We start from the raw sequence: 26,372 nt of genomic DNA, 5'->3' as shown, positions 1-26,372 counted from the left end.
TAAAAATGGTATAATTATTGTTGGTGCAACACGAAGTGAAGGTTTAAGAGGTGGAAAAGGGACTTAGGTGCCATGTAACATTATTACTTTGCTAATAGCTTATTACTATGTATGATACTGATTAAGCAATGATAAAATGTAATTCTATAAGGGATGAATACTGCGGGCAATTTGTTTAACAGTACAGTTTCAACCTTCCTGGGTAAATGTGAATGGATACAATGTGCCTAGTTGGTCTTAAGGATGTGCTTCAGACTTGGTTGTATCATAGGAATATCTCTGGCTTGCATATTTGTGTTTTACTAAATCCCTTCACAGAAACAGACTATAGCCATGCTAGGGGCTTTGTGAGGTTATACTTTCAGCTAAATGCTAATGTCAGCAAGCTAACATGCTCATATTGACAATACTAACATGCTGCAGTTAGCACGTAATGTTTATCATGTTCACCATCTTAATTTAGCATGTTAGCATGCTAAAATTCGCTACTTACCACTAAACACAAATTACAGCTGAGGCTTTTGCAGGTATTTTGGTCATAAAACAAAGAACTGGAAAAATAACAAATTTGACCTGATGATGGCGCTAAATGACAAGTATGTTTAGGTATGTTTCGTAAACAAACTATACAAATTGTACTAAACCAATCTTTGTAATATGTCTTTTTTGCAATACAACGTTCATTGACACTGAAGGCAGATTATGTGCCTTTTGAATATTTACATTATAAATACAGAGTAATCTCTATTCGTTACATGAATGTGTGATGGTATAATCTGCAAGTCGTTACCTTGTTGCCCCAATAATTTCTAATAAGTTAATACATTTCTAAGACAAATTACATATGTATTTAGTAGATTTTGCACATATCTGTGATTTCTTACAGTAATATGCCCTGGTAATAATTACATATAATTATGCATTTGTACCAATTATTTACTCTTAACTCTTAGAACGTACTGCATATGTAACTGCAAAAGATTGGTAACCTCATATGTTAATTATTTTTCTCAACTGTAAGAAACGCTGACTGAGGTACAGCACTAAGAGCTAAGGGCCTAGTGTTAATACAATGAAACCTCTATGATTTTGATGAAGATATACAAAGATTTAGCCACTATATAAGACAGTACACTAATAGAAGACTGCTGACTTCTGTGGCTACCAGTTGAACAGTTTGTGCAATTAAAAACTCACCATTTATTTTAGGGCTTGGTGTCCCTGGTATGGGTTTGACAGTTTTCTCATGTGATTTGGAACCGACTGCAGAAGAACATAAATGTATGTCACAAAGATGTACAGAGATACATAGTGAGACTTAACAGCTGGAGGATGTAGGAAAAGTAAACACTGCTCAACTGTAACATGCCACCTAACTTCAACTCTTTCTTACTTTGGTAACCTCTCCAGTAGCTCAGTTCATTCAAACATTTACTGTACAAATCAACACACTGTTGAAACTTCAAGTTAAAAATGAAACATGAACATGTTCATTGCCATTAGTTGACAGTAGAGTGACAGTGGTTTTACAGAAAAAATACCTCATTATATTTGATTAGTGTCTTATTTGAATTAACTGTCTGTGAGCAGTAGTGCAAATGTCACATCACACAGTGTATACACAAGTACAATATACACTGAATCTAAACCGCTCTACTCTCTACCTTTATGCACTTGCACACTCTTCCCCTCAAACTTATTCTCCATATCACCCCCCCCCCCTGCCATCTTCTCCATCATTTGCCCTTGCAGACCTCTGCCCACCACGTACCTCTGCACACAGGCACCTTGCCAGTCCAGCTGCCGTCAGAGCGGCAGACACGGTGCTCTGAACCCCCGGAGAGGAAATAACCTGGCTGACAGGTGTACACCAGGGTGTAACCATAGGAGGGAAGGTCTAGACCCACGACGTCAGCGTTGGCCGGGCTCCGCGGCTGCTTGCAGGAGTGAGCTGGAGAGCAATCAGAGGGCAGACACATTAGTACACACACATACAAATGAAGCCAGGTGCACACATTCATGCACACACACAGACGTAAAGATAGACAGGAAGATAATTAAGCACTCGCTGGGGGGAGAGAGAAGGGGAGATGGGGGAGGGTTAGAAAAAAGAAAAGAAAGAGGATTAATAAAAGCAAGCACACACATTTTACAATTTGAGTCCAGGGAGCTATTAGGGAGCATATTGATACTTTAATATATCTAGTTTCTTTTCTTATTATATGAATATGGACACTTGTGACTTGGGAGATATACTGCCTAATTTGAGACTGAATTAGCCTGCAAAATGTAAATGAGCTTAAATTTAATCAAAACAATAACTGTGTGAATTGTTATAAATGTAATTTAACCATCACCTTGGATTGCAAAACATACTGTAAGGTACCAGCACAACAGAGAGGTCTAACTTAACTTATCATTCAGCAATATTTTAAAAACAAAAAAAAATGTAGTTTTTTTTGTGTTTCTAGAATTTTTTAAGAGTGAGACCAAGAGACCACTAGACTAAGGTCATCGGTGTCATTGCAAAACAGTGCTTAAGTGTATGTTATTGTAAATTTTGCAAGAGTGTTTTTCATTATGAGGACATGCATAGAGGTTGCGAGGTCGCAGACACTTACAGTACAGACACAGGAAGGAAGAAGAATGCTCACTTAAATAACTGGCTAATAGTAGGCTTATAAGTGCAGCCTATGTCGAGGAAGTCAGACCAGTGTAACCCGAAAAGAGTGTGCTCATTGGAAAACAACAAACAACCACTAACATATAGTATGTGTAGAGGTTTTTTAAGACTGATTCCCTTTTTACTCCACTGACTGACTTTCTTAGCTTATTAAATTATTCTGTCTCAAAAAGCAAAAAGTTAGTGACATGTTGATTTCGGATAGAGTTGAAAAGCTTAGTTTTCTAGGTTTCGCTGAAACAGAAACTAGGGACAAAAGCTGTTATTGCTGTGCTGCCAAAACAGCAGCTTCTTATAGACCATATTAAATATTTGTACTCTCTCATGAGTAGGTTGAGTATACTTAGTTTAATTTTTCACATCAACAAACTCTCCACAAAACAAAAATGTATGCAAATCACACCGCACCACCAAAACACTGAGGGGTAGAACATTCATGCTCAACAATAATGCGAAAATGGCTAAATAATATTGCAGCTTGTGAGTGAAAGAATACGTTGCCAGCTGTCAAATGGGAGGCAGCTGCAAGTGAGTCACAGTACCAAATCGGTCCTTCATGGCGTCTTAAAGACATTAGTGGCAGTAGAGTGTGAAAAGGATGCCAGGATGAAAGTTTGAGCTTTATAAAAGACGAAGAGACCGCAGGAAATTCCTCATTGGATATTACTTTTGCTGGTGTTTGATACAGTAATATGCATGTCTGAAGACATAAATCTTTACAATGCTCTAGAAAGTAAAACAGGTGCATCAAGGTGAAAGTTGTGTGCCGAAATCCAGGAGAAAACTTCTTTTATTCATTTTATACTCCGCTACACAGGGGCTATAACGATTTATTATACATTAAGAAAGCACTTGGACAACTGTATTAAGTCATCCGTATGTGCCACCCAGAGCTTTTTCAATGGGTTGATAAATCTGCCTTGAGGAAAACTAATGTGGTATCTATTTACAATGCAAAAAAGAAGGAAAACTGCCTCATACTGCAAGTTGTAGATATAAAGTCTGGAGACCAAAATAAATAAATACATAATTAAATAAACGCCCTTCTTGCTGCCTAAGCACAAGTCTCTGTAACCCATTTAAAGTTACAAACTGTCAGCACATGTCCAGGGTGGTTGTTGAGTTTGTAGACCATGAATACTGAAGACACTTACAAGGCCGATGAATTGTTGTATCAAAGACACATCACATCCCTCATCAAGTTCGCTCGACAGTGCCATGTTTATTAACACTTCAAGAAGCACAGCAGGTTTTACTCCTGCGATTACAAGGCGCCTCAAAAGACACTTTTTCTGTCACACAACAAAATGTTATGTTATTAGTTCAAAGTTGGCATCTCTGATAGAGACTGAGTGTGTTAGTTAGGAAGACAGGCAGACAGAGATAGACACAGAGAGACAGCCTTGCTGATGGATTTCTGTTCAAGCCAAGGAGATTGGCCAGCTACAGACAGCAACAGCAGGTCACAGTCAAGAGGACAAAGTTAACCTTCGAGTTGTTACAAGGTTTTTCTCATAGTCATAGTCACATTGCATGCTTTGCTGTACAAAGTGATACATTCTTAAAAACTAGCAGCAGCTGGTCAGAGGCTGGCAGGCAGGTTTTGATCAGAACCATGTTTAGATGGCCCCCTTAATTCTCAAAATGTCATTGCTGATGCTTCAGAACTAAACGGCAATTCATTGCTGTTTTTAAAAACATCAAAGTGGGCTGGAAAGGAATTTTGGGATTTGGGCCGTTTACCTATAAGCAAACATATTAATCTGATAGAAAGGTAACATGATTAAGTGATGTTGGACTTGTGGCTATTGCATCTATTATGTTGATAATCCCTCAAAGTTTTTGGTTTCGCCAGCATTGCAAGATTGGTTGGCTTCACGTTTAAATCCATTTAAGTGGCTTCACAGTAACAGAAGACCATTTAATCACAGAGAAAGGTATTTTAGAGGATTAAGCGTGTCGGACCCATACAAAAGCACTCATACTCATCATGGCGTATATGATACAAATATTTAGAGCAGCAGAAAAATTCATAAAATTTAAAAAGACGTGGTGCAAGACTTCCCCATTATGGCATAATAGTCGCCTTCTGTCGGGGGGAAAACCGTTTGCTAACAAGCATTGGAAAGAGAAAGGAATTAATACCCTTCAGGATATTAGTGGGGAAAGGGCTATTCTTGACTTCCAGGAGCTGGTGTCTCAATATGATGTTGATAAGCACTCCCTATTCTTTTATTTCAGAATGAGATCAGCCTGTAAAGCCTATGGGGTTCCTTGGGGGTCTGAGTTAAAGGACCATCCCATTTTGAGCTGGATACACAACTCTCCCAAGCAGATGGTGTCATACCTATATAAAAATTAAATTCCCAGAAATATATGCCCACACCAGGAATGAAAGCTTGGGATAGAGATATATCAGTAGTGGGACAGGACTTAGACTGGGAGGTTATTTGGGGTAATGTAGCTGGTGCCTCAAAAAACCCAAACCATAGATATATACATTTGAAATTTTGCCATAGGGCCTATTTAACACCGAGAATAAGACACCAAATGGGTCTGGTCTCTGATCCGTATTGTTCATTCTGCCCCCACGAAACCACTGGCTCCTTTATGCATGTTATGTGGGAATGCCCAGGGGTATTTGGTCTGTGGAGGGAGGTGATTGGTGTTATTGCCGATTTAACAGGTGTCCAGTTCCCAATGGATCCTGCGGTGCATCTCTTAAATGATGATTCCCGTCTTGGTCTTCCAGAGAAAACTCGTAAAGTTTGGCTAGCAGGTTTAACTGCAGCCAAGAAGATAGTAGCTCAGCGTTGGAAATCTCATGATATCTCTAGGGTTCACTGGCTCCGGTCGTTTTTGGATGTCTCTTACCTAGAATTGTCGTCAGGAAGAATAAATGATGCTCAGCCGCATACAATTTTGATATGGGAGAAGTTGATATCTGATTTGAAAGATCTTTTGTTGAGATAAGAATGCTCTGTCTGTGTTTGTATTAACAACCTGCTGGAGGGTGGAGGGGAGGGGGTTTGACTTTAAAATGTGTTAGAAATTGGAGGTGTGTGTATGTAATTTCTTATATGTTAATAAAAAATTAATAACAAAAAAAAAAAAAAAAGCACTCATACTCAAATACATATACATAACCACAAAACTAATTTATAGTTTTATATTACAAGAGAAATACACAGTGAACTTTTGGTTTATGTTTTTGGATCTCCAATGATGTAATAACTATATCTATAAATTGCAGGAACGCCTGTCTGTGTTATGCGCATATCTCTCGAACCGTTAGTTCGATGGATTTCAAATTTGACAGGCGTCTTGCTACGGGCACGAGTAAGTGCAGTGCCAGTTTGACGTTGTTTGGCTTAGAAATGCTAAATATATCGTTAAATAAATAATCGTTAAAAGAAGCACACATTGGCTTTTGCCGCTCTAGCCGCTAGCCACTCCCCCTCTCACCCTGCACACTGACTGAGCACATTGCAGGACCAGACACAGAGAGGGTCGAAGAAAGCAGCGGAGCTTTGGCAGCTAAAATGTGAAATACACCTCAGACCCACAAAAATGTGCAAAGTAGCACTACTTTGACTTTAAATAAACAAACGACAATTCCCGAATTTAAGGACGTTTCAGAATCCCACACATGCAAAGCACAACCAACTACAGACAACGAGTGGCAGAGAGAGCGTGATGCCACTTATAGGCAGGCTATCCATGTATCTGTATGTACAGTGCCTTGCGAAAGTATTCGGCCCCCTTGAACGTTTCGACCTTTTGCCACATTTCAGGCCTCAAACATAAAGATATAAAACTGTAATTTTTTGTGAAGAATCAACAACAAGTGGGTCCCAATTATGAAGTGGAAAGAAATTCATTGGCTATTTCAAACTTTTTTAACAAATAAAAAACTGAAAAAGTGGGCGTGCAAAATTATTCAGCCCCTTTACTTTCAGTGCAGCAAACTCTCTCCAGAAGTTCAGTGAGGATCTCTGAATGATCCAATGTTGACCTAAATGACTAATGATGATAAATAGAATCCAGCTGTGTGTAATCAAGTCTCCGTATAAATGCACCTGCTCTGTGATAGTCTCAGAGGTCCGTTTAAAGCGCAGAGAGCATCATGAAGAACAAGGAACACACCAGGCAGGTCCGAGATACTGGTGTGGAGAAGTTTAAAGCCGGATTTGGATACAAAAACATTTCCCAAGCTTTAAACATCCCAAGGAGCACTGTGCAAGCGATAATATTGAAATGGAAGGAGTATCAGACCACTACAAATCTACGAAAGACCCGGCCGTCCCTCTAAACTTTCAGCTCATACAATGAGAAGACTGATCAGAGATGCAGTCAAGAGGCCCATGATCACTCTGGATGAACTGCAGAGATCTACAGCTGAGGTGGGAGACTCTGTCCATAGGACAACAATCAGTCGTGATACTGCACAAATCTGGCCTTTATGGAAGAGTGGCAAGAAGAAAGACATTTCTTAAAGATATCCATAAAAAGTGTCGTTTAAAGTTTGCCAAAAGCCACCTGGGAGACACACCAAACATGTGGAAGAAGGTGCTGTGGTCAGATGAAACCAAAATCGAACTTTTTGGCAACAATGCAAAACGTTATGTTTGGCGTAAAAGCAACACAGCTCATCACCCTGAACGCACCATCCCCACTGTCGCAAACATGGTGGTGGCAGCATCATGGTTTGGGCCTGCGTTTCTTCAGCAGGGACAGGGAAGATGGTTAAAATTGATGGGAAGATGGATGGAGCCAAATACAGGACCATTCTGGAAGAAAACCTGATGGAGTCTGCAAAAGACCTGAGACTGGGACGGAGATTTGTCTTCCAACAAGACAATGATCCAAAACATAAAGCAAAATCTACAATGGAATGGTTCACAAATAAACATATCCAGGTGTTAGAATGGCCAAGTCAAAGTCCAGACCTGAATCCAATCGAGAATCTGTGGAAAGAACTGAAAACTGCTGTTCACAAACGCTCTCCATCCAACCTCACTGAGCTCGAGCTGTTTTGCAAGGAGGAATGGGCAAAAATGTCAGTCTCCGATGTGCAAAACTGATAGAGACATACCCCGACACTTACAGCTGCAATCGCAGCAAAAGGTGGCGCTACAAAGTATTAACTTAAGGGGGCTGAATAATTTTGCACGCCCAATATTTCAGTTTTTTATTTGTTTAAAAGGTTTGAAATATCCAATGAATTTCGTTCCACTTCATGATTGTGTCCCACTTGTTGTTGATTCTTCACAAAAAATTACAGTTTTATATCTTTATGTTTGAGGCCTGAAATGTGGCAAAAGGTCGAAAAGTTCAAGGGGGCCGAATACTTTCGCAAGGCACTGTATGTATGTATGTATGTATGTATGCATGTATGTATGTATGTATGTGTGTCTATGTATGTATGTGTGTCCGTGTTTGGGGGGAAGGTGCACATCACATCATCTCTTTTCCTGCTATTGTATTAAGTTGCTGTGAGCTGGCAGAACATAATATAGCATAATCTCAGATTATTCCTTCAGAGCGCTGTGCAATGCGAGAAAATCTCAGAGTTGAACCGGGCAGACACAGCAGTTTTCATCAGACTCACCCTGGGTTGGGTTAAGTCTACTGCTAATTTACAACACTAATAACATTACTGTCGCCAAAATATCCCCATGAATCAAATCCCCTACTTCACCGTTAATGGTCAGGCAACTAAACCTGTATGGAAAAGAACACGTCCTCTGCTGAAGTGTTAAATTTGTTAATGATCATACGACACAACGTCTCTCTCTCTCTCTCTCTCTCTCTCTCTCTCTCAAACAGTCTGGTTCTGATGGCTAATGAACGCAGATATGTGCTGATTAGCTCTCCTAATCAGGTGGGGAGCACACTGCCATGAGTCCATGATGCTAATGTCTGATTACTCCACATTGTCATTGTGATATTTTGTGATTACATTCTGAATCTGCAGCGTTCTCTGTCAGGTAAATACAGTAGTACAATGTCTTCCTCTGATGTAGTCGTAGCCTACACTGTAAGTCAGTGGTAGGCTATACAGTGGAGTTGCACGTTAAGTGGTTTGGGGTCCTTCTGTAAGGCATTTTGGGGTACAATTTGGTTTTGAAGAATTCTACAAGCAGCAATACCACAGGCCAAGCATTCGCCCATTCAAAACATTTTCAACGGGCTCTGTACTAGTTCTTAAATCAATTCACAAAAAACAAAAAATAGTAATACAGGTATATAAATGGGCTATTAAATGACATTAATATGGTGTAATTTACAAATTTAAAAGGAGAAATCCAGCGCAAAATGAACCTAGTGTTCATAACACATTTGTACCGAGTCGACCGTTCTCTGGGATTTGTTTTCATGCTAATCGAATGTAACCAGTTTTATCTCAAACCGCTAATTAGCTTATAAAGCTAGTCGTCGGGGCATTGGTAAAGTAAAAATGTATTATTATTTCTATACCACTAATGAGGCTCAAAATAGCACCACACTTCAACGGTAGCATAACGAGGGTCCCTACATGGAAACTGAAGCATTGAGAACTTTGTAAGTGTACAGACAGTTTATGTAAAAGATAGTTTATAAAGACTGTACCATTCATGTATACATGCAGGCGCCATCTTGGGAAAACAGTCATGACCAGTCGAATGATGAACACCGTGCTTAAGCTATGTTACTGGTCACTGGTTGCACAGTGTTCGTCGCTGTAAAATAAGGATGGCTTCTTCTTTTTACAAATAATGATATATTCATACACCAGACCAGCAATTTTAAAATTGCCAAGGTCTTTTAATCACAACATTCTGAAAACAGAGCCTGCAGTACAATATGAATGTAGAACATTTACTGGATGTTTCTACCACATATGAAAGGAGTTATAGACCTAAGGTGTTGCGAAGTTACAGGACAAGTTTCAAACGTCCTTTAATGGGTACCAATGTTTGTGTGACATTAATGTAAAAGTTTTCTCAGTCACAAATGTGATACACATGTGTGGGTACTAGAATCTAGTGACCGTCCGAGATATATTTCTCTGTTTTAATTCTAGCGGTAACAATGACAGGACGAGGGCAGAGGAAAATCAATACATTTTTCCAGCCACCACAGGTGATGGACCAGAGCCAGGGAGCAGCTCCTGAAACTCTGCAACCTCAACAGAGACAGACAAACCTGGCTAATAAACTGCACCTGCTGAACAGAGTGGGTCAGGAAAAGTTAAAAGCCTCAAAACATGATGCCTCTGAATAAAATGCTAACTGGTTGTCAAACTGCCATTTCAGTGGTTGGCTTTAAAACAGCATTGTTACACAACATAGGGTATACAATATGTTATTTTATATTTACCACTGTGAAAGTAAATGTGGCTGCTGGGATGTTTTGTATTGAAATCCAAAAACTCCCAGAGGCCATTCACTGGGGTTCAATGCATCACAGTATAAGAAAGAGATTAACAGTGACCAAATTAAATCAAATTTAAAGTATGCACTGGCATCTCAAATTTTACTTTTTCTCAGAGTCCAAAGGTTATAAATGTACAAGTTGTTTAATTCAATTTAAAATTGATACACAAGTTTATAAAGCACTGAACGGTTTAGGGACAAAATACATTTCTGATCTGCTGCTATATTATGAACCATCCAGATCTCTCAGGTCGTCTGGGACAGGTCTGCTTTCTGTCCCCAGAGTCAGAACTAAGCATGTGGAAGCACGTTCAGGTTTTATGCACCACATATCTGGAACAAACTCCTAGAAAACTGAATTTCTTTTAAATCAATACTGAAGACTTTTCTGTTTAACGCTGTTCTATTAAATCAAGTAACTGTCAATTTTTAATTGCTCTTTAATGTTTTGTGTAAAGCACTTTCAATTGCCTTGTTGCTGAAATGCGCTATACTGTACATTATTATGCATACGATTTCCTCAAAGGAGAATCAAGACAATTGGTTTGTCAACTTAAGTGACTTTAAGAAAATTTTATTTCAAAGCTTAGAAGTCTATCTTCTTTTTTAGTGGTTTATCTTCTATTTTTGTTGAATTACTATGTATATTGCTATTTTCCTTTTCCTTAGAAGCTCCACAAACAGACAAATGAGTCTCTCACAAGAACATCCCATCTCAACCTTTCAAAGATTTTGACAGCAGAGCATGCAGCCCCTGAGAGAAGGAGACTTTGTATGATCCACTTTGTATCTTAACTGCATGCAGATATTCCTCCTCACCTGACACAGCTGTCAAAACGTTTCCAGAGAGAGGGTGTTCAATTGTCTGGTTATAACGAAATTTGTAAGTGCCAGTTTGAGAAGTTTGCTGGAGCTTTAACCTATACTTCTGTTGACTTAAACTCACTCTGACTGCTCTTTTATTTTAAGGGGCATGTCAAAGTGCTGACAATAAATGCCATTTAGGAGCAAGGGGAAGTGCAACCTCCTGAATCATTCCTTAGTGAGCGGAATGATGGGGTCAACAGTTTGAAGGTACAGGTAAAGCAGGAAAGGCCAGTGAGCTGTCGGGTGACAGAAGTGCTTTTTGGATTCTTTTCTGCTGTCAGCTGTTTTAATGAACATTTGAATTAGAAAATAAACTCCATGAACATGACAGAATATTTTGTGAATTTTGTGAATATATTGTTGCTGTGTTGCACTGTAAAATGCAAATTATATTGTTTGTAGATTTGTTCTATATATTATAGCTTATACATAAAACATTTTAAAAATATTTATTACATAAAGGGCCTGTGCCTGCACAGTCACATGCATGCATCATTTGTCTCAATGAGGGGAAACTAAATATTAAAAACACCTCTTTGTATAATGCAATATAATTTAACAGCACCACAAACTACAGCCTCCAAAATGACCATAAAGTCGAATCAACATCTCACAAAAACATTTAAATACTGAACATGATAAGTCTCATGACAGAAGGATTTAATGCAGTGATCTTGTATTAGACTGCATTGGTTTAAGCTAGGTGTATCACTCACTCTCACACACACACACACACACACACACACACACACACACACACACACACACACACACACACACACACACACACACACACACACACACACACACACACACACGTGCTGCAGAGTAGATCAGGCAGAAAATGAAGGGTAGGTATTACAATGTTTCTGCTCCCTCAGCACAAATGTCTCTGGAAAATTCAAGTGGGTGTTACATCTTGGGGTAGTTATGAAATCAACATTACAAAATATCATTTGAATCCCCTTATCACACAGCTCAAGTGTTTACAATATAAGTGCATAGTAAAATGCAGACTATAGTACAATGTGTATTGGGAATATTTCCATGAAAAAATGCTGTAGCTGAAAGGGATGCCAGTGAGATATTGGATTACATCACAACATAGATAAGTGGCTTGGCTAAGCGAGTGGGCTAAACTGCACAGCCCTAGTTTGGTGCTGGTTGACAGTTCAGGTAGTTCAAACAGAATGACAGTAATCACACACAACACCTCACTCTCAGAACGACTGGGATGGCAGGTTGATTAAGGATGGAGCTGCAATCTACTGGAGGGCAAAGGTTATGGCAGGATTGAGCGAATAGAGAGAAGAGAGAGAGAGAGAGAGAGAGAGAGAGAAGGGGTGTTGAGGAAAAGTAAAGAGAGTATCTAAGTAGCCAACAATGCAGATAAACAGTGACAAGATGCCAAAAGGGGAAGTGAAAAACAAAGACAGGGTGAGTGATATAAAGATATTGTGAGAGGAGCACTCACGGATACAGCTAGGCTGGATGCCGGTCCAGGTGAGATCTGGCAAACAGAGCCGGGTGGTGGAGCCCTGCAGTAGGTGTCCCTGTTGGCACTGGAAGTCTACTCTGCTGCCCACCTGGCCACAAACAGACAGAACACAAAGTGGAGAGAGTCAATACACTGATGCAAATGCCAATAGGCTCCCAGCATAAAATCTAAAGAGCTTGGGAAAATATACTGCACACTAAAGTTTTTTTCTCCCTTTTTTAATGATTATCTGTAGTGTGTGGAGGCAGATGGAGACTATTCCTAGAGGCGATGGCCCATGTTTGTGTTCTTAACTGATGCACCGACATTAGAAAGTGAAGGAGCTGACTTTCTGGTAAAAAATATAGGAGACAAACTGTTTTATGTTATTTTAATAAATGACTTGGATTTTCAGCCACCAATCCAGTCGACTGAACATTTCTCATTCGGTGGCGTCAAGATATTGGTAAAGTTGTTCAGTAATGCAGAAAGATGCAAGAGTACAGCCATTACAAGCAGTGATCCAAATAATAAGCTGCTTCTGCTTTCATTTGGGACAAATTTCATATCAGATATTCAGCTGAATGTTGTGGAGAAATTGTTTGCACTTAACTTGTAAGTGTCACTCAACAGGGAGGAAATTAAATGAAATAAACTGGCTGAAAACATCTCAAGGGAGCTGCTGAGGACACACCAATGGTCATGATGTTATGTTTGCATCTGTATGTATGTTATGTTATGTCATGATTTTTCTTGACTATGATGCATTTTAGCATTTCTCGTTTTACACACAAATGGTCAAACTGCATAAAGTACACATTATTATAGATCTGGCTATGCACCATGTCTTCACACATTCACAGTGGTAGAGAAATCCAGTTGGCTTTCTTCAGTGCAACCACCTGGGATGGATACACACATGCATCACTGTTTCATCCTTGCAGCCATACGACATCATCCAAAGGAAGAAATGATGATTGTACATCTAGCATCTGTTGAAAACTGGCCATTTGAAAGAGGACTAATAAGTACAGGTAACACAGCAGAGCTGCAAGCTTTGTTTGGTACTTTGCTTCTTGTGCATCTACCTCCAACAGGCTGCTTCAAATATTGATCACATGTAGGTTTGTTGTTGAGCTAAATTAAGCAAGTATATAGAATAGTATCATATCCACACAAAATCAAACATGTTGTGCTAGTTAAGTCCCCTGTTGAGTTGAGCTAGTTGAGTACCGTTCATATGTTTTTAAGTTACACACCTGTTCTCCAAACCTGTCTCCAACTAGAATGCCATTTTTCTGGTCGTGTTTAAAATACATTTTCTGGTACAAATTAATCTCAGAGTTAAAGAACATAACACCATCTATTTATAAAATGAGTCCGTTTTACCTTAAAGCCGGTTGTGTAATTCATGAAGCCATGCTCAGGGGTCCCTGGATTTTCACAGGTGGTTCTTGTGGGCTCTGGAACAAGAAATCATTGTCATGATAAGCAGGGGAATTGCAGGAGAGCAAAGATGAGAATATGACAGAGGGGCAATCATTGATAATGACATAGCAATTTCACTCTGGTGTACAATGTACCAGAGGACAATTACTGAAGTGGCATGGTAACATGAGCAGAATTGCCCTGCCATCTTTCAGTCTCCTTGATCATGAATTCCTCAGTTTTTACAAGTCTCAGGAATATCGACTTATTGAGACTTCTAATCATTAGTGAGACTAAATTCAAATTAAGACACATTCATTTGGTAAAGCCTTTCTTCAGCACTTATTTCCAGCAACACTGGGCTGCAACTATAAAGCATCGCCCCTGAGGTAACAATATAAATAATGTAATTCATTCTCAGGATTTAGTTTTACATCAGTGCCAGATGGCAACACACTGATTCAAGTTTACCTTCAACTGTGTTTTGTTATGTTAATATAGTATATAGTAGTATATAGTATTGTATGATTTTTGGAATGGTGGGATGGTACGTGGCAGATATCTTCTATATCTAATTTCACTACCTTTGTTATTTCAATCTACAAATTAAAATCCTCATCTTTTACATGTAGAAAAGTCAAATCCTGCGATAACATTATTCAGATCAATAATGTAAAGGCACGGAAAATCAGAAAAAAATAAAGTTGACCATTTCAAAACCAAAGAACTACACCCCAGTCTAAAATCTGATTTTTTTGTGGATTAGCTGAATCAACATACAGGTTAATAATTCAGTACCTATACATCGAGGCTGAGATCCGCTCCAGGTGCCGTCCTCTTGACACATGCGTGTTGTTGATCCGACCAGCATATAGGGGGTGCTGCAGCTAAACACCACCTCAGACTTGAAGATGAAACTGCGCCCTTCTCTCCGTCCTTTGGCAGGCATACCAGGGTCTCCACAGAACTTGGCTACAGAAGCAGAAATGTGGAATTTTGCTGATGTGATAAGCTGGGGGCCAATAAATCCAACACAGATGTTACACATTTTCTTGCAAATATTCATATAGTTCATGTCAATGCTGATGCACTATTCCTCTGTCCCATTTATGCAATTCAAACATTCATCTCTTTTAACCTTCACATATGGAATACTGCAGCAGCTACAGCAGTCAATTGAATGCAGCATTGCGTAGACTATTCAGCATTTAATTCACATATAAGCTGTGTGGGCTGCTGCTGCTGCACCCGTACAAGATCAGACCATGATGAGGAGTGCCTACAGTGGTTTCTACTGATGCTGTAAGCTTTGCCATTTTTGATGGGCTTTTTATTATATCCGATTTATACGAGTACCTCACTGTGAATATGATTGTCTTTCTATATGATTTGGAACGTCTTCATGAGCTGAATTATTCAAATTGCATTGACATTATGCTTGTTGCACTGATTCCTTTGGCCATTTTTTATTTGCATGTGGGCAGATGCATTGATGTCTTTGTCTCAGGATGAATTGCTCTGTCTTAAAAAAAATGTTTCCAACAATCAACCTTTCTGTTGAGTGGTTACAGTAAGTATGTGAATATTCATCTTGGCCGCAAAGAGGGAGTAAGGGAGGTCATGGCACTCATTTTTAGATCAAAAATAATTAGCAAGTGAAATATTAATTTCTGACAGGGCCTTGGGGTTAACAAAACTAGAGCCATCTGCTGCCGCTGTTGCTCCCCAAGCCTCTGGTATGATATCGCCTTTTTAATGGGACTCAAGCCACAGCCTCAGCAGATGAAGCCATGTTGCATCATCACTGCTGCTCCTCCAATCTATTGCTTATAGACATCTAATCAAATTGACAGAATCATTTACATTGAATGGGTTTGATGGGAAGAGAAGTCAGTCATTTTACTGTCTGCCAATGAATCTTTCTATCCATCTTTTCTGTATATACACACATACATTCACTATAACCACACTGATCAGTAAAAGTCACTTGTTAATGTAGGAGGTTCAGAAAAGCTCAGTGTGTGAGAGCAGAGGAGAGGACGAGAGTCAGAGCATTCAGTCACGCAGCCAGAGCACTGTGGGATCAAGCCAATAATAAGGCAGGCTGCTTCTCTAGACCTGACATGTGCTGCTGTGTGGAGGTCTGGAGACAGAGATAAGTTCTCCTTTGCTCTCTTCCTAGAAGTCAGGAACCAACAGGGGCTTCCCACAGCCAATCCCTGACATAATACAATATATATACAGACATGTGAAACATATAAATTAGCCAGTTATCTTAAGAAAGCCTGGGAGAAGAGGAAAAATGCTCTGTATCAAGATTATGTGTAGATCATAGTAGTAGTTTGTAGTTTATATATACTGTCTGTGTGTGTGTGTGTGTGTGTGTGTGTGTGTGTGTGTGTGTGTGTGTGTGTGTGTGTGTGTGTGTGTATGTATACATGGGTGTACATATATACTTGTATTCATGTATTTCTCCGAATGATTTGTATATGCAACTGGAAGACGTTTGCTAAATAAGTTTGTGGTGTCTTGTAATCCGATCTGGGATGGGCCAAAATGTTTGGCATGACACAGAAATAAAAATAATCTAAAACTATACAGTACACTGTATATATTGAGTAAAATAGGAGATTTAAATCCAGCCCACACAGGAATGGCTGAATAAAGCAAATATTGTTATCTCAGTAACAAATCCTTGTATTCAGAGACATATCTTCTCCAAGAAAATATGTTTGCCTATACTGCAGGTCCCACCTGAAAACAATGCATTGCTAGTTACAAACCCCCCAGTACCCAATAGTTAGTTTGACCGCGTTTGATATGTCAACAAATACAGATGCAAATCTGAAAACGACAATAGGCCAAACAGGTGACATGCACATCAGTCATAAGCTTCCATCTGCAGGAAAATAATGTACTGTTTTATGGATATATAAGAGAAATGGCCACGGGCAATACCAAGCTCAGCATATTTAAGGTGTGTGTGTGTGTGTGTGTGTGTCTGTGTGTGTGCACACGCGTGCGTTGGTGGATGAGTCAGAGAGAGAGAGAGTGAGACTAGTCAAACTTTTTCTCACTCTGTCTCTCACAGCTTCTCCCCTGCCTTGATGAATTATCAATGCTTTGAAGTAATCAGTATGCAGAGGCCAGATTCAAAGTTGGGATCACAGTGTCATCCCTGCAGACACATGAACTAGCATTCTCAGACACTGCATTTTGCTGCTTGCTCTCCGTTTCACATGTGTTGTGATAGGGAACATACATATGCATCTTAATTGTGTTTGGCTGCAAGTGCTTACGAAGTCCAGATTTTAAGAAATGCAGATGGATTTGCTTTTCCAGATGCATGGCATCTCCTGCAGTATTGCTGATCTGTATTTCAACTAAAAGTGCTGCATTTGCAGCAGATGTGTGTTACATTACCAATAATACAATTTTGGTCATGTAATATATTGACCAATCTTTAGGGTATATCTTTATAGTTGCATCCAATGCACAGGTACAAAAACAGTTACTGTCCTGTGTGCATTTACAGATGTTCCATTCATGACAAATGTTTGTGTTTATAAAGTAATGCTGAGTATGCACCGTAATGGTCAGTCTGGTGACTACATTGTGAGTGTTGACACAAATTTAGGATTTAGCACCTGAGATTGCAGTAGATAGTGCTGTGCTGACATTTTAATGCATAGATAATAGCCTTTTCCACAACAAATATGATCAGCACTTTCTTCCCTGTTGTCCCCATTTTCCAGAATCATTTGTTTGCCTTAGTAAATTTCGGTGATTTATCACAGACCTGCTTCCCCTTCGAGTACTGTAGCGGGCTAGCTATAACATGTTTAGGAGAGCCTGGTTCTTTACAGAAGCTGGTTATTGATCACACTGAATGATATTTATAGTCTAAGGCTCTCAATTTGTGTCGATTTTGCGCGAGCATTGGAACCTGCATTCTAGGTTGTAAGTCATGGAGCTATTAAATGTAATTACTACATCAAAAACTCTCTGCTGAGACGCATTAAACACCAACATGGAACATAAAGGTTACTCGCTCACATAGCTGCAAGAGGTTGTTTTGGTGGTGCTGATGTGGGAAAATGATTGTAGTGTGTTGAGGAATGACACTGCTCATCATAATTGCGGTAGACAGCAAGTAGACATGGTACATTTACCAAGTGGAACCCTATCAATTTTTTAGGCCCAGATGACATTTTTTACCTATAACTCAGGACCAGAATAAAAAATATACCAGTGCACCGCAATAAAACAGGCAGTTCGTCACTTAGTAGTGATCTGATCTTAACAGACAAATATGATAATTTACAGTTAAGCAGGATATAAATCAGACAGCAGTGTACACATTGACATGTAAGAATTACAATAAAAGACTGCAATGTGGCCATTTAGAAGAGCAAATGGCTGCACAAGGAACTGTGGTTCTAGTTGTATGGTCACAAACACTAGCAGTCTGTCAGCTGGATCTCAGATGCTAAATACCCATATGGGACAGTGTCCGCTTGACTGAATATGGCCACAAGCACCAAATTCAGTCATTAGCATCAATTACAAAAGAACACAGAAATTAATGTAGTTCTTTTTAAATAGGCTCATGGGTCTTATACTGTTTTTTCTTTTTCTTCATGATCCAAAATGTGTTACTAAAATACTGCAAACGATCTTATTTCCTTCCAATTCATAAACTCTCACCTAAAGTCAGCAATCAACACAGTGTAGTTACTATCTGTACAATTAACGCATGCAGCCATCTGGCAGCAGAGATTCCCTGCAAAAGACGGCTGTAATTATTAATTGATTTGATGCAAAATGCAGCACTTTAGCAGTCAAAACCAATTAAGTGAAGGTGTTTTTAGTGCAGCACGGCTGTCAGAAAACAACACTTGAGGTGTTGTGCATGAATATTTTTTTTTGTGGCAGTGGTTTTTGTTCCACTTTTTCCTGACTAAAATTCAGAGAGTTTAATGTTTAATCGGCGCTGTCTCGCCGTCACATTGTCTGCTATGGAGCACAGGAGGAGGAGATCGCCCGACTGCATGGAATACAGGATAGCATTAAATACCCTAGCATTAGATGACGGCAGAACACCGTGCAAATAACTAAATATCTGTCTTTAAAACTGTGCATATATCATCAAATGTCAAAGTCTGAAAATAAAGCCTTTAAGCTCTCGCGCAATCGTTATGGTTAAAAATGGGCGTGTACAGGGGGGGATTAGAGGCTTATTCACGTACGCACACTTGTAGGTAATCTCTGATTTATAAAGGAAACAATGCTTACAGATGTGCGTACACACGGTTTTATAAATTTTGGGCTTTTGGGCGTATGTATGTAAGGACCCTACGCAGTTTTATAAATGAGACCCCAGCTTTTCCACCTATAGTAGGCCCTGATGTTAAATTCCATGACTTATTCATGACTTATCATTTTAATTAACTTGAGATAGCCTCTAAAGGGGCAAGCAGCAAAGTGGCAGAACGTGCTTGCCTCAGAAAAAAATAAACTTAATACAAATGTACTGAATGTATGAGCAAAGTTGTAAAACAACATGCAGGTCAGGTTGAGAAAAATTACCTGTTATTTTACGACTTCCCAAATACATTTGTTCAATGTTAGGACTTTGACTGGATTATTATACCTCTCAGAATTCCATGTTTTCCACAAATTCCATGCACAGCGGTAATTTCAATGTCAAATAGATCAGGCAAGGTAGAATCTTTTGGTTTTACTTCCAAACGGTCATATGAATTTATGATAACTTGATGACCAAAAGCAACAGGATGCCATATTTTAATTATGAGTTCAACATTTTACTTACCTTTTATTCAGACAGCAACAGAAATGTCACCGAGACCATTTCAGTCTAAACATGAGGAGACTTCCTCTGGACCTCTATAATTATCATTATAATTATCAAGGAAGTACAAAATGGTGACTCACGCAAGCACTGAGGCAGGTCACCGCTCCATGTCCCATTGCCTGTGCAGGTGAGCACAGCAGGGAAGGACAGCTCATAGCCAGCTAGACAGCTGTAGCTCACGCTGGTACCCCACTCCAGGACTGAGCCCTTCAGGAGGCCGTTGGGTATAGGTGGAGGTGTAGGACACGTCACCACTGTGGGGATAGTGAGGACATAGTCACAGTCAAGATAAGCTTATCGGAGTACAATCGATGCACAAAACAGGTCTAGTCAAGTTTGAGTCAAGACCAGGATACAAAAGATAGTGGAGCTGAAACCAAAACAAGACATCAGAGCAAATCCGGTTGGTCAAAAAAAGGTTGAATCTGTAATTGCTGCACGTTGTTGTAGCAGTGGGGAGTCAACACTAATCATGAAGGAGTTAGAGTTGATTTAAATGCTTGATAGTTTTGGGCTACTATGCATAGACAGTACTGTGTATGGCGGCCCACCCAAAATATCTGTTTCGGAAATGTGGTCACTTCAAGACATGTCCAAGTCAAAATAGGAATTAAAGCAAGAACATCAATTCAGTGGTCTTGAGAATATGTGGTTCTACAGCCCTGCACACAAGCATGAAGGATCAGAAAAGATCCTTAAAAAAAAAATGTTGCTTTGTACAATTAAAAAAAAAACAGCTATTGGGTGTAACTCTAGAACAACAGACAATGTTAAAGCTTGGAGATAATTACTAGGATTTATGTGGATTTACAGGGATATGGCTATATCCTGGGTCTTTCCACTTCTAATCTAGTTTGATAAATTGAGGTGGCGGTGATGGTAAGAGGGAGTAGTGGTGTATTAAACATTGTAATGAACCCACTATTAATCCAATAAATTGTCATTCTTACAGGTTTTATCTTCCCATTTATATCCAGAATGATAAAATGTCCCAGAAGGCTTTTTTTCTTTTACAGACACAAAAAAGAGACATAACTGGATTGAAGATAGCTTTTTCATTCAGTTTAAACATGAACATGTTTTGTCAAATCTATTATTGCACCGGATGATTCAAATTATAGTGCTATTTTACAGATATCAAGAGGCAATAGATGTGGCACAAATTCACAGTTCTACATAATGTGGATTATGACTGAATGAAAACAAGGTCTTTAGCCCAGAGATATGGTCTGTATTTTGACTGTGACTGCATGGGATTTTTTTGCCATTTCAGTTTGGAGTATACTGAATTATTTCTGTGAGAAATGAGGGGACATTTTGTGTCTGTGTAAGCCATAAACTTTTCTGTTCAACAAATGTAATAAATGAATGCATAATAAAGCTTGGAGTTTGTTCTGACACACTTGGAGATGAACCCGTGGGGACGCAGATGGGTTTTAGGGATGTGAATAAATTATAGCAGTTGTTTTATACCATTACTATCCTCCCTCAACACCCATCATTTCCCAAACTATCTTTCTTTTAGACATACACAAGCATGCCAAAACACTTGAACAAAGATCTGCAAATTGAAGTCAGGCTATATCCAAGCCTCCCAACTGATCAGATATTGAGTTTACAAATCCAGTTACTTAAAGTGTCATGTTAACATTCTGGCTCTCAAGTTAAGGTTTAGTGTTTTGGCAGAACAACAACATAGTCATTTTCACTTACCAAATGCATGACAAAAATATACTGATGCAGCCGTGTGAAGACAGAGTCTATGGACATCTTGACTTTGGGCAGGACCATGAAAAGAGTCACAAGCACCCACAGCATTTGCGGGCATCATTAGAAAGACAAAGACTTGGCTAAGGCAGGTTGGACTAGCTCCCAGCTGGGGCAAAGATTTGAGAATACCAGACCACTGGACACTTCCATGACCGCCACCTTCTTCCCACCTGCTTCAATTTGCTTCACATTACCTTTCTTTTCATTTCCAGAGCACCACTCCCCACCTCTAAACCAGCACTGTTTCTAACGTTTATAATTTTAAAATATATTCATACAGTTACTGAACTAAAACACCAATGCCGATGACCAGAATAAGACATTATTTTTATGAAATTTAAAATTATATCATATATACAAATATATATAAAAAATGCACTAAAACTATGATGCATAAAGAGAATAAAGGCAACTAATTTGGATGCAGCATCTCAATATTAAATAGCTGGCACAATTAACACTGATACATTATTGCATGGAGGCTTCCTTTCATACATTTCAGTTCAATTTCTTTTACACAATACAGAAAGCTTCTGGTCAGCCGTTTGAAGCTAGGATTTACACTGTATCACGGTTAAAATTTAAAAATGAGTGTTTTCTTATGACAGTGTTAATATAAGGTAGGCACATGATGGACAACTTTCTTGCCTCGTAAAGTTTAGATAGATTTTCTTTTTCCACACAACTTACAGTAAATGTGGAGCAAGCCACTGTGGAATAGTCACACATTCTCTCCAAGGTGGAACCATCTTTTGTTCTTGGTTGGCAGTGGATCCAAAAGGATTTCCATATGGACATGTTGCAGCAGTATACAATATATATGCTTTAGATGTATGCTATATTTGGAAAGATATTTAGGCCATGATAAATAGTGAATCAAAGTTAAAGGCAAAACCATACTAATGTTGCCATCTGTTTTTTAATGTTTTGTTTGGTAATGACATTTTCTTTCTCAAGTTCTCAAGGAGAAATTTTTTTTGATGTTAATGAATTAGTAAAGAGCGCCTTCAATTTGGGATTTTCATGTTGTCGCTCTGGACCCCCAGAAAAAAAAGGCACTTCATTCTGAAATACCTCTTTAAAATGCCGAGCTGGATTTTGTAAAGTAGAAGGATGATTTGGGTGTGTATGTGTGTCTCCCTACAGTATGTCTGTATGAAAGTAAGAAAGAGGGAGGGAGAGAAAAAGACAGATTGAGGGAGAGTGTGAGCGCACATGTGCAAGTACTATAGGCAAATTACACTGATTAGAACAGTAGGCCTACTAATCCCATAAGAACTGCATCAAAAATGACTTTAAATAAATGACTAAATAAAAATAAAAAACGGGTGGCAGGCATAACTGAATGAGACGAGAGAGAGTGTCCTTATTTTCCTAAGTAGTTCTAAGCAGCATTAGTGCCTCTTAACTGAACATGCCAAACCTGGGATTCAAACTGAATCCTTGCCGGGCGAGGCTTAGGATGTGTCATCGGCAGTGTGTGTACGCAGGGTAGCGAACAGACGCACACACATTATGTGCAAAATTATGCAGAGTGTCGGCACACATAAAACCTCTTTGTCTCTTTTAGTCTCACATTCTCTCTCTCTCTCTCTCTCTCTCTCTACCCCTCCCTTCCTGGAATATAGGCTCATAGCCATGCGGCACATCATCCAAATCTATGACAAGATGACAGATGCCCCACATCATCACAATTTCAATCGGCTCATGCTGCCTGAACCAGTGCACCTTCAACTTGGACCCAATCATTCAGAAGAAAAAGGCAACTGATCTTATTGGAAGAGGCATTGTTTTTAGTTTCAGATGTGAGAAAATAGAAATGTTGTCAGTCCTTTTCTAAGACCTTTTGCAGCGTAGGCTGTCAGGGAGAGAGATGATAAAAAAAAAACGTGATTACCAGTGAGCTGCTCTATTGCTTGTCCTAGTCTTAGAATTAGACCAAAGGAGAGGAAACGATCAAAAGAGGAGAAAGTAAAGTATAAAACGTCTGCACTCCTTAATACCCCACCCACACTGAGGAATCATAAAAATTAATATAGAGCGCACACTCTTAGTAATCAAACTTCTCTCTCTTGCCTTTCTGTTATTCATTTACCCCATGAGAGAACTAAGTACAATTGGAAAAGGCAGAGCAGCAGCGAGAGCAAGAGGAGGCAGGTCAGTACGATCTGACAGCACTCAGGCAGCGGCAGCAGTGGTGAGAGTAAACATGAAGGTGTGTAAGCATCTGTGCCTATGCATGAGAGATACACTTGTGTAATTTAATGCCCCCATTTGAATGTATGCATGCATGATGCGGGTGTGATGAGGACGGCTAAGCTCTAGAGTTTCCCTCTTCTCCACACCACACCCATCAAGCGTAGCTGCACCGGGGCTGAGTGCCTTTGCTGTTGCGGTAGCTGTCAAGGATTAGGGCTCGGAGGTTAGGAGCTTCACACACTTTTACATACACACACGCCCGCTGTCTCTCTCTCTGTTTAAACTGCCTTGCGACCATCTATTCATCCAACATACCACAGAACAGGGAGCGTTAAAAATGAAACACCCATGAAATATTACCAATCAGTGTCAGTTTGGATGTTGTAAACTTCTAGGCAATGTTCTACAGGGAGCCTGAGGAGGGCAAGAAGTGTGTGGCTTAAAACCACAGCTCCCCAAGAGTTGAACTAAGGAAAGGCGATGACACAGACGACTTCTGGTCAATTTCAGCATTCTATACACTATAAATCTATATACAGTATATCTAGACACAGAAACATACTTAAATTATATAAGAAAGAGATCAACAAGCTTTATGTTTTTAAGATCCCTGATACTCATTCACTTTCAAAGAATGCATCTGTGTTTGCCTTTCTCTAACTTGTCTGTGCATATTTCTCCCACCTGTTATGTTTGTCTGTGTGCATGTCCGTCTCTCATAGCCTGGCTCCGCCCTCCTACATACTTCCGCTCAATTTTCATTTTCTTTCAGTATGCCGTCTGGGTTTGTGGTATATTTGTGGGTTTTCTCTGGCCAAATCTTTACCGGTCCAATCAGCGAACAGAGGGAGTGGCTGAGAATGATAACGTTGAGGTTGTGCGCTAGTTTGAGTTGTAGTTCCATAATGGTGGCAGAGAAAGATGCGAGCGAAGCCATTCAGTTCGTTGTGGCAACGCTGATGAATATCTAGAAGTTAATGCCCGAGCAAGAACAATCTTTGCTGAGTTTTGTTGTTGGCCATGATGTTGTGGCCCTCCTCCCCACGGGGTTCGGGAAAAGTTTGATTTTCCAGCTCGCTCTGTTAGTGGTGAAGGAGTTAGACCAAACGTTAGCAATTGGTTATGGCAGATCCAGAGTGGCTCTGGGCAGATCCAATATTTTTTAACTTCAATAGAGTACCTGCCTTCAAGGAAGTTAACACTTGTCAATGGAAAGTGGCCAGACTACCTGTACAAATGAAATGTACAAGAGTCTGGTAGGACCAGGCTACATCTCTCACACTCAGCCTTTTTTTTTCTTACAGTTCATCTTGTCCCATTTCTCAAAGGCAAATACAATGCCAACTTTCCTTTCTGTAACTGAGACAGCAGCCTGGGAACAGTTCCTTAGCAACAATAAGCCACCATTTGCCTTGTGGGCTCTTCCCTTTCCTGGTTTACTTTTGAACCGTTTGCTGCACAAGTTAATCTTCCCTGCAATACTTACTTTTGGGTGTCGATGGCAGACATGCTAATCTATGCCTCCACTCGAGCGTCATAAATCATAGAGTGATGTAGTGCTGATGGGCGTACAACAACTAAGTCCTCTTAGTGGATTTCCTAACTTTGATGTTAATCAAGCCCATAGAGTGTGCACAAACTTTTAGAAAGAGGAAGCCAATGATTAACTGTTAGGAGTACAATTAGAGGGATCCTTTTTGTGATGAAGAGGACTTGTTAGCCATCCATCATCAGGTGTCAGTGGAACTTTTAGTCTTGGCTCTGTGCCACCACAGGTACAACTCTAGATGCAGGTGTAGGTGAAATAACTGTGTCCTAGATCAAGGGCTCTAAAAAGTTACATATTCTTTTTTTTCTTTTTGGAAAGCCAGCTTTAATCTCAGGACTCATTAAAATAAAAGTATTACTTTTGTAATGTAGGAATGCACTGGACATAATTCTGAAAAAGCATTGTTCATGTGTGTTTGTGTGTGTGTGTGTGTGTGTGTGTGTGTGTGTGTGTGTGTGTGTGTGTGAATATGCATTTGTGAGGGTGTGTGTCTGTCTGTAGACATTCAACCTTATGTTTTGTTGGTACTTACTTTACACACGTGATGTGAACAATATGACACTATCTAACCACATAGGAAGTTCTGTGTCACCTCGCATGCTAATCTCATTAGATCTCAGGGTGTAAGCATGCACTCTATATCGTACGTGACGTGTGCTAGCGTGCCAAGGTTGTTACAGCACGGTCTGATGGTTATCAAGGTTGACTGTCTACTGCAGAACGTGTACAATGCACTGTATGAGAGTGTGTGCATTTGTGGTCGGCACTTACCTTGGCATACTGGCATGGTGCCACTCCAGGTGCCATTGTTGGTGCAGGTCCTTGTGACAGCGTTGTCCCCTCCTATAATCACATATCCCGGCTGACACATAAACGTCACATTCTGGCCCACCGTGACGTCATCACCAAATCTAAGTCCACTCGCTGGAATACCAGGGTCGCCACAGGTGATCACTGATATCGGTGGTAGAACATAAGGAACTTGCATCAGAAATCATCCTAAAACATACTGAACTGAAATATGAAATATACTGAATATTAAACATAATGTCCCTAAGCATTCTGAAGAAAGAGTATTGAGGGGTTCTTAAGTAAGCACAGGGGAG

At 39.7% G+C, this 26,372-nt stretch overlaps 1 protein-coding gene across 1 annotated transcript in view; it reads right to left on the bottom strand.

Annotated features, from left to right (window-relative positions):
• LOC120561928 (CUB and sushi domain-containing protein 3-like) overlaps positions 1-26,372 on the bottom strand; it is a 292,084-nt gene that overhangs the window by 8,276 nt on the left and 257,436 nt on the right. Inside the window, exons 59-65 of the mRNA XM_039805270.1 lie at positions 26,038-26,220; positions 19,829-20,002; positions 14,672-14,845; positions 13,835-13,908; positions 12,443-12,554; positions 1,772-1,951; positions 1,198-1,263 (exon numbers count right to left, since the gene is read on the bottom strand). Coding sequence (XP_039661204.1) covers positions 1,198-1,263; positions 1,772-1,951; positions 12,443-12,554; positions 13,835-13,908; positions 14,672-14,845; positions 19,829-20,002; positions 26,038-26,220 — 963 coding nt within the window. The remainder of the gene's footprint in view (positions 1-1,197; positions 1,264-1,771; positions 1,952-12,442; positions 12,555-13,834; positions 13,909-14,671; positions 14,846-19,828; positions 20,003-26,037; positions 26,221-26,372) is intronic.

The sequence above is a fragment of the Perca fluviatilis genome, chromosome 7 (genome assembly GCF_010015445.1).
Source record: "Perca fluviatilis chromosome 7, GENO_Pfluv_1.0, whole genome shotgun sequence".
Classification (NCBI taxonomy): domain Eukaryota; kingdom Metazoa; phylum Chordata; class Actinopteri; order Perciformes; family Percidae; genus Perca; species Perca fluviatilis.
Note: the sequence above shows the minus strand (reverse complement) of the source record. Positions and strands in the feature narration are given on the sequence as shown.